The sequence below is a fragment of the Pseudorca crassidens genome, chromosome 3, assembly GCF_039906515.1.
Source record: "Pseudorca crassidens isolate mPseCra1 chromosome 3, mPseCra1.hap1, whole genome shotgun sequence".
In the NCBI taxonomy this organism is placed as follows: domain Eukaryota; kingdom Metazoa; phylum Chordata; class Mammalia; order Artiodactyla; family Delphinidae; genus Pseudorca; species Pseudorca crassidens.
In genome coordinates, this window is record NC_090298.1 from 9,516,873 (window position 1) to 9,529,649 (window position 12,777).

Below are 12,777 nucleotides of genomic sequence, written 5' to 3' on the forward strand. Positions count from 1 at the left end.
ATTTTTATCCACACGTGGTCATTCAGACACTATTCACTATGGCCTCTGCATTGAACAGTGAATCAAAGGTAGCCATGAAAATGTTTCCAAGTTCTTTTAACTCTGAAAGTCTTGGAGTTACTACCTTCAAGCTTTCAGAGGATTCCTAGGTGTGATGACTGCTGAGAAGCCAGCTGGTTTCCCGGACCACCGACAGTGAGAAGATATTTACATTGGATTCTACCAAATATGAGGGTGGAGATGACTCCTAGGGGTCTTCAAATATTCTTTGAGTGCCTCTCATATGTACTGGGGATACAGTAGTGGGCGAGGCAGATGAGGTCTCTGGTCTGATGGAACCGACGTTCTAGACCACTGGCATAATGCTTGTAACAGCATAAGTGCAATGCCCAGCATTCAGTAGGCGTGCCATGAGTGTTAGTTTTCTTTCTTTCTGTGTAGATTTTACCAGCTAGAAATGGCAGTAAGGCCCTGCTGCTCCCCATCCACACCCTCAGCTGGCTCTTCAATCCCCTGGTATTGTTTTCTTGCAACGAAGCTTTGGCCTTGCTGCACTAGGAAAAGACATGTGGTTGGTACGAATGGGAGCCTGGCTGAAAGAACCTGGGACAGATGTCCATGCATATTAGAGTCTAAGAAAGTGTTCCCAATCCTTTAAGAAAACCATTACTTGGCTCACTGCAAGCTAATTGCATTTGTTCAGTCATCGTGAAAATGGATGCAGATGGTATGTGGAAGCTAAGAAATATCCCACTGTTAAATCAGAAATAAAGCCACTTGCTCAGGAGAAACTAGTGCCTGGGATGAGGTTTTCACGAAGAAGTGGGCGATTGCTCAACAAATTTCTCTTTGCTGCTTAAGTAGTTCTTTTAATTAATTTTTACTGACCTACTCCTCCTTTAACACAAAAAGTGTGAACATAGAAAGTATTGGGCTTGTTGATGGTTCCTTCCAATGTCACAAAGCAAAAGTGAGGGAGACAGATTTGTTCTGGGACAAAGCTTTGTTACCTTGGGATCTGCAACATTGACACTGAGCTGCAATGAAAACAGTGTTGTCTTCTTATTTCTATGTTGGTGTGATAAGAGCTTAATTTTTAAATAAAATGCCATGATGGGGTTAGTAACCCCAAAATGAGAATCAAATTGTAATGGGAAGAAGTATACAACATTATGATAAAGCTATATATGATCTCTCTATTTTAAGGTTAAAACCCCAGCATAGTTCTTCTATCACTTAAAGCTGTCCTTTCTTTTGTTTCAATTAAATGATGCCATATTGTTCTCTTTTCACTAGTAATTAAACACAAAGGTGTAGTGTCGTTTAGTAACTAGCTTCCATGTGGTAGAAATTCTAATTGGTTTCAGAATTTGGGGAGAAATGTTAATCCTGATTATTAGAGGAGTAAATGTTCTAGAAAACTGTTGTTCCCTAACCTTATCATCCCTACGGAAACTTATTGGTAGCCTGAAGAAACATGTCCTATTGAAGGTCTATATCTTTGCCTCAAGTTGCCCGATCGCTGGGACACACAAGCATATGGAGATTATTAGAGAGGGGCAGGGTTAATATCATGTAACTGGAAAGGGGTAACAATGAGAGTCAGATATCTGGGAAGAGGACTCCCAGCCCAACCTGCCAGCTGACTGGTCAAGCAGTTGGTTAGCCAACCATGTAGGCGAAGAGACTTACTCAAGTTTACACAGCTAGTCAGAACAGCACCAGGTTAAGAACCTAGGTCTCCTCAACTGGCCAGGGCTGCTTCTACCTTTTTGAGGGAATGTTATAGTCCCTCCTCTTAAATATCCTGCAGGGCTTGTGATGAAAGAACCCTTGGAAGTCTTGGTAACTCCTAGGTTTGTTTACAGGACAGGTTTTACAAACTACATATTCCTTCTCCAATGATTTGGTTTCCAGCTCCAAATGGAAACTAAGGCAGATGCCAAGCTTCTTACATTAGGATCAGGGTTTAAATGGGTTCTCACAGCTTCCTTAAGGCACCAGGCCCTTCCATCAGGAAAAAGGCTCTTTGCTATGGTTATCACAAAAGGTAAACAGGGGAGTGCAGGGGCCTCAGATATCCTGTTTTCATTTCCTTTGGATATGTACCCAGAAGTGGGATTGCTGGATCATATGTCAGCTCCAGTTTTAATATTTTGAGGGCAGTACGGATGGTCCTAGAGGACATTATGCTGAGTGAAATAAATCAGACAGAGAAAGACAAATACTGTACGATTTTGTTTGTATGTGGAATATAAAAAAGCCAAACTCATAGAAACGGAACTGAATGGTGGTTACCAGAGGCTAGGGGATGGCAGAAACGGGGAGATGTTGGTCAAAAAGTGCAAACTTCCCTTTAGCTTTGTGATTATAGATAGCAATACTGTACCACATACTTGAAAGTTACTAAGAGAGTCGATCTTAAGCGTTCTCATCACAGGAAAAAAAAAAAGAAATAGCAATTATGTGATGTGATAGAGGTATGTATTAGCTAACACCCTGGTGGTGATCACACTGCAGTGTATAAATGTATCAAATCAACATGGTGTACACTTTAAACTTACACAATATTATGTATCAATTATATGTCAATAAACTTGAAAAAGAAAGGAAAAGACTCTACAGCAATTTATAGTAGCATCTGACAGCACTGAGGTAAAGTCTCCTGTGACTAGCGTAAATAACAGTCCTGGTTTGCTTAGGATAGAGGAATTTCCCAGGAAACTGGAACTTTCCATGGCTAAAACTAGAATAATTCTGGACATCCTGGAAGGAGATGCCCACCCTCTCTGTGGCAGGAAGGAAAGCTATACCTTGCATAGCTGAAATACACACACACACACACACACTCATGCATACACATGTGGGCGCACGTTTGTGCGTGCACACACACATACAGTATTCATAGGTCTGACGTTGAAATATTAGCTATTTTGTTAGCATCCTGAATATTCGATCAGGAAAAAATAAAAAGCTTTTTTTCCATGACAACGGTTTTCACGTAAACTTGGTGAACGTTCCTAAAACCCGTCAGACTTTCTGTAAGAAGTATGGCAGGCACCAATCCCTCAGAACAGGAAGGGCAAGGACTCTGTGTGCCCAGGGAAAGCAGCATTATAACAAGAAGCAGAGTGGCTACGGTGGGCAGACTAAACTGATTTTCCAGAAAAAGCCTAAAATTACCAAGAAGATTGTGCTGAGGTTTGAATGCATTGAGCCCAACTGCAGGTCTAGGAGAACGCTGGCTCTTAAGAGATGCAAACATCCTGAACTGGGAAAAGATAAGAAGAGAAAGGACCAAGTGATCCAGTTCTCAGCTTCGTATCTTGTTTCATTCCAAAGACAATAAAGTCTTGAGATTATGTTTTTTTTTTAAAAAAAAAAAAAGATGAAAAGATTGTAAAAAAATACTTTAGCTAAAATCTTATTCAAAGTTTGCAAATATATAACTGTCTGTTCTCTGTATAATAATGTGAAAACGATGATGGTTTTGTACTGTTGACCACATGAAACATACAGCACCAAAGTTTCTGAAGTGAAATGGAAATTGTATCATTATTTCTGCTTTTCAGAGTTTTAATGGTTCAGTAAAGGGCGATGACAGACTCTCCAAATCTCAGCACGTCGAAAAATTCTTTCTTCCTGAGTAGCAAAGCCCATCTGTTTTTAAACTGTGAGGGAGCTGCTGACACTTTATTAAGCTGTTGTTTTGCTTAAATTGCAGTTATTTAAAGTGACACTTCCCTCCACTCCTGCTTTCCAAAGTGCAGTAACCATAACTACTTCTTCTTTGGGAAGCTGCGTGTGGCTGTTCCTCCTTGATTAATACAGAGTCAATATTTTTGCTTTTTTTAAGGCATCACAGCAAGTGGATGTTTTTCTGGATATTCACGTTTTCTTCCTTTATTTTCCCCCCTCCTCTCCTGCTGTAAGAGTAGATGCACTGACTATTCTATTTCTCGCAGGAGGAAGAAACCCATGTTTGAAGGAAGTCTTGTTTGCTGGTTATTTAAAATTCTCTGATCACAGCCTGTAGCATCTGTGTTGTTAAGCTGGATTTGATTACTTGACTTTTTTTTTTTTTAACTTTTTTATTTTTATTTTTTTTGCAGTACGCGGGCCTCTCACTGTTGTGGCCTCTCCCGTTGCGGAGCACAGGCTCCGGACGCGCAGGCTCAGTGGCCATGGCTCACGGGCCCAGCCGCTCCGCGGCATGTGGGATTTTCCCAGACCGGGTCACGAACCCGTGTCCCCTGCATCGGCAGGCGGACTCCCAACCACTGCGCCACCAGGGAAGCCCGATTACTTGACTTTTTAGTGAAGAAAGCCCCTTCCTGAAATTTCAGCTCCCTTCTCTTTTTTTCCGGCTTCCTGGTTTCCTGCAGATCAATCTACCTTGATCTGGGCTGTAACTTGCATCCTCTCCTCCCCTCCCTATGGGGATGAACATTTCATACACAGCGAGAGGTGCTTTAAATGTCATGGTGTGTCTGACCTTCTGGATCTCAAAGGTCAGACACACACGTCTGTTAGAAACAGTTTTCCAAGGAATCATCAGATTCTAGAGTTGGTGTCCCAGTTTCATGTTCTTGGTATTTATTCATGTGTTCTTATTTTACATATTTTCTCAGTTTACTTCTAGGCACTGTATTCAGAAGAAAAATAAGAGATGTCAAAGTGGAGTGGCCTTGAGAAGATCAGAGAAGATAAGTCCTCTGCATCTCTGGATGTTTGGAGACTTTGTTTCTCTCCCTTTCTTGAGCTTCCTTATTTCCTTTTCATTTATCTACTAGTCAAAGCCCACACTCACTGTGCTGGTGGTGGAGACCTTTCCCGAGGGGGTGATTAGGGATGTTACAGGTAAAAGGATGAAGAGGAAGGACGTGAAGGCAGAGTTCTGGGAATCTGGGCATGTGAAGGGTGAAACTGGGCGTCTGGGACAGAACCCAGGAAATCTCATGGAGCAGAAGACACAGATTTCCAAGAGAATGAAACCCTTGTTGCACAGAGTTAAATCCCCTGAGTGTGTTTGGGGGTGTGAGAGTGAGTGCGAGCAAGGTACTAGAATTCAATAGTACAAAAGAGCAGGGAAGACTGTCACCCGGAGAAACCAGGGGCCAGCAAAGTGAAAAGCCCCCAGACACAACTGTGTCGACTTGGAAAAAAAAATGCAGAACCTAAAAGTTGAGAATTGTGTTTTATTTGGCAGACAAAACTGAGGACTTAAGCCTGGGACGCAGCATCTCAGATCACTCTGAGGGACTGCTCCAAAGAGTCAAGAGAGGGAGCCAGGATACACAGGAGTTTCTATAACAAAGACCAGGTAGTCGGAACATCAAAAGGTTACTGCTAATTAAGGAAGAACAGACATCTCAAGTTAAGGAATTTAGCGCTTTTCTGTGTATGGGAAGATGCAAGAGTCTGGGCTCACTGAAGTCATTCCTGTGACATGCACCTCAGCTATCTGGGGCCAGTATCCTGTGCTTTCACATCCTAAGTCTCCTCAGGGGGCACTACTGGGGGTGGCTGTAGCGGCTGACTGCTTTAGTTGCTGGGCAGCCTGATTTCATCCTGAGTTCCCTCGGGGCTCACCATCGGGAAGGCTGTAATGTGATGGCTTGATGGCTGCAACCTCCTTTGCTTACTGATATAGCAGGCAATAGATTCCATTCACAAACCAGACCAATGGACTTCTTATTGTTTATTCCTAATTATCACGAAGCCCCAATAACTCTTAGGTATAGTCTGTCAGATCTACCTTGTCACAGGTTTTACTTGTCTGCAATGGAATATTCTACACACGATTGGCTCCTGCGTGTGTTGAGAGGTGTGCAGAGTCCCCCAAATGTGTGGACCCCAGGGAAGATGTACTTTGCAGGCTCAGGGTCCAATGGCAAGAAGACCCCCAGACCTCTGCCCACACGTGCTATCCTCCTGGGCCTCCCTCTGGGAAGAGATGGGATGAAGAGAAGGGAAAGGCGGAGGTGGGGTGGGTGCGCGGTGGAGGAGGCAAGCCCCCACATTCCCTCTTTTGACCCAACCTCCCAGACTTTCTGAAATGGCTCTAGCCAGGTTATCCACAGGGCAAGGCTTAGCAAGAGCTGAGAGGACATTCTTATTACACGTTCAATCTCTCCTCTCGGCTTTGGCTGCAACTCCATTCATCTGGGCTACTGTAGACTCAGAGACTTGTATAAATATAACGGGAGACAACAGGTTGGTATAAAAGGCTTTCTGACAAAGTACAAATGCTGGAATCAGCTCTACTCTATTTTAATGGGGAAATGAGAACTGAAGACACTGCTTGGACAGAAACGGGGAGAAAAGACAAGCTAGAGATTCTAGGGATCTCAGTTAAACTTCAGGGATTTAACTATTTTCTCTTCATCTGGACTGGCTTATTGAAGTTCAAGGCAAAAAGTGACATTAAAGTTCCGCTAGTTCAATACAGTCATTCCACAAGGGAGAAACGCTGCCCCCAGGGGTTTAACGCCTTGTCAAGGGTCATCAGGCTGGTCCATAGTGGAAGCAAGTCTAGGACTAGGTCTCCTGATTTCCAATCCTGACTTTTTTTTAATTGCAACAGGTTATTTCCAATGTCCACAAGGGCAATGAAAACTGCGGGCCAGGTTCCCTGCCAAAGCTCTGTACAGAGAGTAACTTAGCAGAGATGAGAGGGTGGAGGGTAATGATTTGGGAAGCTTTAAACAAGGATTGGAGATCATCATCTGTCATCAGCTGTCTCCTACTTCTACCTTGCCCTGTGAATCCTACCCAGGATCCTGCATCTGCAACTCCGCAGGGGGCTTAATGGGACCTTATTTGCAAACTTTCAAGTTTTCATTGCTTTAATTCAGGTCTAAACTTGATTAATTCTAGTTGGATTTTAAAAAAATTCTGATTTTTGTATGAACAATTGTATTCTGCCTTGTCTTCCCCATTCCTCTTTTTTCCAAGTTTCCTCTGTTAGGTTCCATTTTTCAAATTCAGATGGAGTCCATTGTTTTTGAACTTTTCCCAAGCCTTTTATTCTCCCCTATCTCTGTTGAGTTGCAGAGCCTCAAAACTTGACATAAAATGAATGGGAACCAGACCGCCATGGAAAGTGTGGAGAAGTTGCCCTTTCAGGTCAACCTGTGTTCTTTGTTGGGTAATGGACACCGCTGAAGTGAGAACCCCGATATGGAAGGACCTCAGCAGTATTCTGTCATGTCATCTGTGGCAATTAGCGGTCTGTGCCTAAGTCTCTTCATCTAAGAATGGTAATAGCTGAAAATTTGATATTGAACTCACAGTGTTGTGAAAATAAAAAGTAGGTACTAAAACATGGTCATAGGTTTAAAAGCACTGTACAGATATTAGATACTGTGTAACTGGACCCTGCATTTTCATTCTTTGAGAATCTCAAAGTTCTGCTGAAAAACAGGTAAATTTATATTTTATTTTAGAAAACAAGTTAATTTTTTCAAAAGAACTCATGTTCTTTAAAAATGAGATATCTACTCATTTCAGGCAGAGGAGAATGGTGCTTTTTTAGAATTCTCTAGTAATCCTGTGCTCCCTCAGAGAAGAATCACGTGTTGCAGTACTGTGTATTGCTCCGTGTCCCTCTGGATGCCGCAGCGTATTGAGTAAATTGGTAGAGTGTCATGGAATAGATACATGGCCGATCGACTGGACTACAAATGAGAGGATAAACAAGCTGCTCTCAGTCTACACTGGCCATTCCTTCCGGGAGCTCCCATTATGGGGCCATTTTAATGAGTCGCTCAAACCAGGGGACACGGTAGAGTAGGCAGCTGCAATTTGTGCCTCAGAAACATACCACTATTTTTAAATCGAAGTACAGTTGATTTACAACATTGTGTTAGTTTCAGGTGTACAGCAAAGTGATTCAGTTATATTTATATTCTTTTTCAGATTCTTTTTCTTTATAGTTCATTACAAGATTTTGAATATAGTTCCCTGTGGTATACAGTAGGTCCTTGTTATTTATCTACTTATATACAGTGGTGTATATCTGTTAATCCAAAACTCCTAATTTGTCTCTCCCTCCTATCTTTCCCCTTCTGTAACCATAAATTTGTTTTCTATATCTGTGAGTCTGATTTGTAAATAAGTTCATTAATATCTCTTTTTAAGATTCCAAATATAAGTGATATCATATGGTATTTGTCTTTGCCTGACTTACTTCACTTAGTATGGTAATCTCAAGGTCCATCCATGTTGCTGCAAATGGCATTATTTCATTATTTTTTATGGCTGAGTAATATTTCATTGTACATATATACCACATCTTCTTTATCCATTCATCTGTCGATGGACACTTAGGTTGCTTCCATGTCTTGGACATTGTAAATAGTGCTGCTATGAACATGGCAGTGCATATATCTTTTTGAATTAGAGTGTTTTTCTTTCCTGGATATATGTGGAGGAGTGGGATTGCTGGATCATATGGTAATTCTATTTTTAGTTTTTAAGGAACCTCCATACTGTTCTCCATAGTGGCTGTACCAATTTACATTCCCACCAATAGTGTAGGAGGGTTCCCTTTTCTCCACACCCTCTCCAGCATTTATTATTTGTAGATGTTTTGATGATGGCCATTCTGACTGGTAAAAACATACCACTTTTGGATCACCACACTCAAAAATATTTCCAGGTTGTATGGGGATCATGTGATTTCAGAGGTGATAGAATCCTCAGCTCACATCCAATCCACTTTCATTTTAAAGTGGGGAAGACTGAGGTGTGGAGAGACTCAGAGCCCCATGTAGACAACAGAGCCTGTTGTCCTGACACCTGAGCCCAATTCCTGAGCTCTGTTCTGCTGATTTAAGGAGATGGTTGTAGCCTCTAGTCTGGGGATACAGGAAGATGATCCAGAGCAGTGGCTCTTAACCAGGGGATTGTTCACCTTCAGCGGATGTCTGGTAACGTCTGAAGACATTTTATTTGTCATGATTGGATGGGGGAGTTAGTGATTCAGGGTCAGGGATGCTGCTCAACATCCTACAATGCACAGGACAGCCCCACAACAAAGCATTATCCAGCTCAGAGTGCCAGTAGTGCTGAGGTTGAGAAACCCTTTTCTAGAGAAGTTAACTTTGGAGCTGGGAATACTTGGATTCAAACCCTGGATCTGCTATTCTCTATCTTTCAGGGGAGGTTAATCAACCTCCCTGTGCCTTGGGTTCCTCATCTGTAAAATGGGCATCCTGATAGTGCCCATTGCATAGGATTGTCACAAGGGTTAAATAAGATGCTGCATGTAAAATACAGGGAGTCACACACAGTTGGCGCTCAATAAATGGTACCTACTGATGTTATTACACCTGCAAAACCAAATTGTCAGACTTCGATAACTACATGCATATCTCTGGGCTTTCTACCCTGTTCCATTGATCTATCTTTCTGTTTTTGTGCCAGTACCATACTGTCTTGATTACTGTAGCTTTGTAGTATAGTCTCAAGTCAGGGAGCCTGATTCCTCCAGCTCCATTTTTCATTCTCAAGATTGCTTTGGCTATTCGGAGTCTTTTGTGTTTCCATACAAATTGTGAAATTTTTTGTTCTAGTTCTGTGAAAAATGCCAGTGGTAGTTTGATAGGGATTGCATTGAATCTGTAGATTGCTTTGGGTAGTAGAGTCATTTTCACAATGTTGATTCTTCCAATCCAAGAACATGGTATATCTCTCCATCTATTTGTATCATCTTTAATTTCTTTCATCAGTGTCTTATAATTTTCTGCATACAGGTCTTTTGTCTCCTTAGGTAGGTTTATTCCTAGATATTTTTTTCTTTTTGTTGCAATGGTAAATGGGAGTGTTTTCTTGATTTCACTTTCAGATTTTTCATCATTAGTGTTAGGAATGCCAGAGATTTCTGTGCATTAATTTTGTATCCTGCTACTTTACCAAATTCATTGATTAGCTCTAGTAGTTTTCTGGTAGCATCTTTAGGATTCTCTATGTATAGTATCATGTCATCTGCAAACAGTGACAGCTTTATTTCTTCTTTTCCAATTTGGATTCCTTTTATTTCCTTTTCTTCTCTGATTGCTGTGGCTAAAACTTCCAAAACTATGTTGTATAAGAGTGGTGAGAGTGGGCAACCTTGTCTTGTTCCTGATCTTAGTGGAAATGGTTTCAGTTTTTCACCATTGACGACAATGTTGGCTGTGGGTTTGTCATATATGGCCTTTGTTATGCTGAGGAAAGTTCCCTCTATGCCCACTTTCTGGAGGGTTTTTATCATAAAAGGGTGCTGAATTTTGTCGAAAGCTTTCTCTGCATCAGTTGAGATGACCATATGGTTTTTCTTCTTCAATTTGTTAATATGGTGTATCACAATGATTGATTTGTGCATATTGAAGAATCCTTGAATTCCTGGGATAAACCCCACTTGATCATGGAGTATAATCCTTTTAATGTGCTGTTGGATTCTGCTTGCTAGTATTTTGTTGAGGATTTTTGCATCTATGTTCATCAGTGATATTGGCCTGTAGTTTTCTTTCTTTGTGACATCCTTGCCTGGTTTTGGTATCAGGGTGATGGTGGCCTCATAGAATGAGTTTAGGAGTGTTCCTCTCTCTGCTATATTTTGGAAGAGTTTGAGAAGGATAGGTGTTAACTCTTCTCTAAATGTGTGATAGAATTTGCCTGTGAAGCCATCTGGTCCTGGGCTTTTGTTTGTTGGAAGATTTTTAATCACAGTTTCAATTTCAGTGCTTGTGATTGGTTTGTTCATATTTTCTAGTTCTTCGTGATTCAGCCTTGGCACGTTGTGCATTTCTAAGAATTTGTCCATTTCTTCCAGGTTGTCCATTTTATTGGCATAGAGTTGCTTGTGGTAATCTCTCATGATCTTTTGTATTTCTGCAGTGTCAGTTGTTACTTCTCCTTTTTCATTTCTAATTCTATTGATTTGGGTCTTCTCCCTTTTTTTCTTGATGAGTCTGGCTAATAGTTTATCAATTTTGTTTATCTTTTCAAAGAACCAGCTTTTGATTTTATTGATCTTTGCTATCATTTCCTTCATTTCTTTTTCATTTATTTCTATCTGATCTTTATGATTTCTTCCTTCTGCTGACTTAAGGATTTTTTGTTCTTCTTTCTCTAATTGCTTTAGGTGCAAGGTTAGGTTGTTTATTCGAGATGTTTCCTGTTTCTTAAGGTAGGATTGTATTGCTATAAACTTCCCTCTTAGGACTGCTTTTGCTGCATCCCATAGGTTTTTGGCTCGTCGTGTCTCCATTGTCATTTGTTTCTAGGTATTTTTTGATTTACTCTTTGATTTCCTCAGTGATCACTTCGTTATTAAGTAGTATATTGTTTAGCCTCCATTTGTTTGTATTTTTTACAGATCTCTTCCTGTAATTGATATCTAGTCTCATAGCGTTGTGGTTGGAAAAGATACTTGATACAATTTCAATTTTCTTAAATTTACCAAGGCTTGATTTGTGACCCAAGATATGATCTATCCTGGAGAACATTCCATGAGCACTTGAGAAAAATGTGTATTCTGTTGTTTTTGGATGGAATATCCTATAAATATCAATTAAGTCCATCTTGTTTAATGTATCATTTAAAGCTTGTGTTTCCTGATTTATTTTCATTTTGGATGATCTGTCCATTGGTGAAAGTGGGGTGTTAAAGTCCCCTACTATGAATGTGTTACTGTCGATTTCTCTTTTTACGGCTGTTAGTATTTGCCTTATGTATTGAGGTGCTCCTATTTTGGGTGCATAAATATTTACAATTGTTATATCTTCTTCTTGGATCGATCTCTTGATCATTATGTAGTGTCCTTCTTTGTCTCTTCTAAGTCTTTATTTTAAAGTCTATTTTGTCTGATATGAGAATTGCTACTCCAGCTTTCTTTTGGTTTCCATTTGCATGGAATATCTTTATCCATCCCCTCACTTTCAGTCTGTATGTGTCTCTAGGTCTGAAGTGGGTCTCTTGTAGACAGCATATATATGGGTCTTGTTTTTGTATCCATTCAGCCAGTTTGTGTCTTTTGGTGGGAGCATTTAAACCATTTACATTTAAGGTAATTATCGATATGTATGTTCCTATTACCATTTTCATAATTGTTTTGGGTTTGTTATTATAGGTCTTTTCCTTCTCTTGTGTTTCTTGCCTAGAGAAGATTGTTTAACATTTGTTGTAAAGCTGGTTTGGTGGTGCTGAACTCTCTCAGCTTTTTCTTATCTGTAAAGGTTTTAATTTCTCCATCAAATCTGAAGGAGATCCTTGCTGGGTAGAGTAATCTTGGTTGTAGGTTTTTCTCCTTCATCACTTTAAATATGTCCTGCAAGTCCCTTCTGGCTTGCAGAGTTTCTGCTGAAAGATCAGCTGTTAACCTTATGGGGATTCCCTTGTGTGTTATTTGTTGTTTTTCCCTTGCTTCTTTTAACATGTTTTCTTTGTATTTAATATTTGACAGTTTGATTAATATGTGTCTTGGCAGGTTTCTCCTTGGATTTATCCTGTATGGGACTCTCTGTGCTTCCTGGACTTGATTAACTATTTCCTTTCCCATATTAGGGAAGTTTTCAACTATAATCTCTTCAAATATTTTCTCAGTCCCTTTCTTTTTCTCTTCTTCTTCTTCTGGAACCCCTATTATTCGAATATTGGTGTGTTTAATGTTGTCCCAGAGGTCTCTAAGACTGTCCTCCATTCTTTTCATTCTTTTTTCTTTATTCTGCTCTGCAGTAGTTATTTCCACTATTTTATCTTCCAGGTCACTTATCCATTCTTCTGCCTCAG

At 40.4% G+C, this 12,777-nt stretch overlaps 1 protein-coding gene across 1 annotated transcript; it reads left to right on the forward strand.

Moving 5' to 3' along the window:
• The first annotated feature begins 714 nt into the window (after positions 1-714).
• LOC137220602 (large ribosomal subunit protein eL42-like) lies at positions 715-3,349 on the forward strand. Its single transcript, XM_067730041.1, has 2 exons — positions 715-727; positions 2,961-3,349. Exons 1-2 carry the CDS (start codon positions 715-717, stop codon positions 3,347-3,349), a joined length of 402 nt encoding a protein of 133 aa, XP_067586142.1.
• The last annotated feature ends 9,428 nt before the right edge of the window (positions 3,350-12,777 follow it).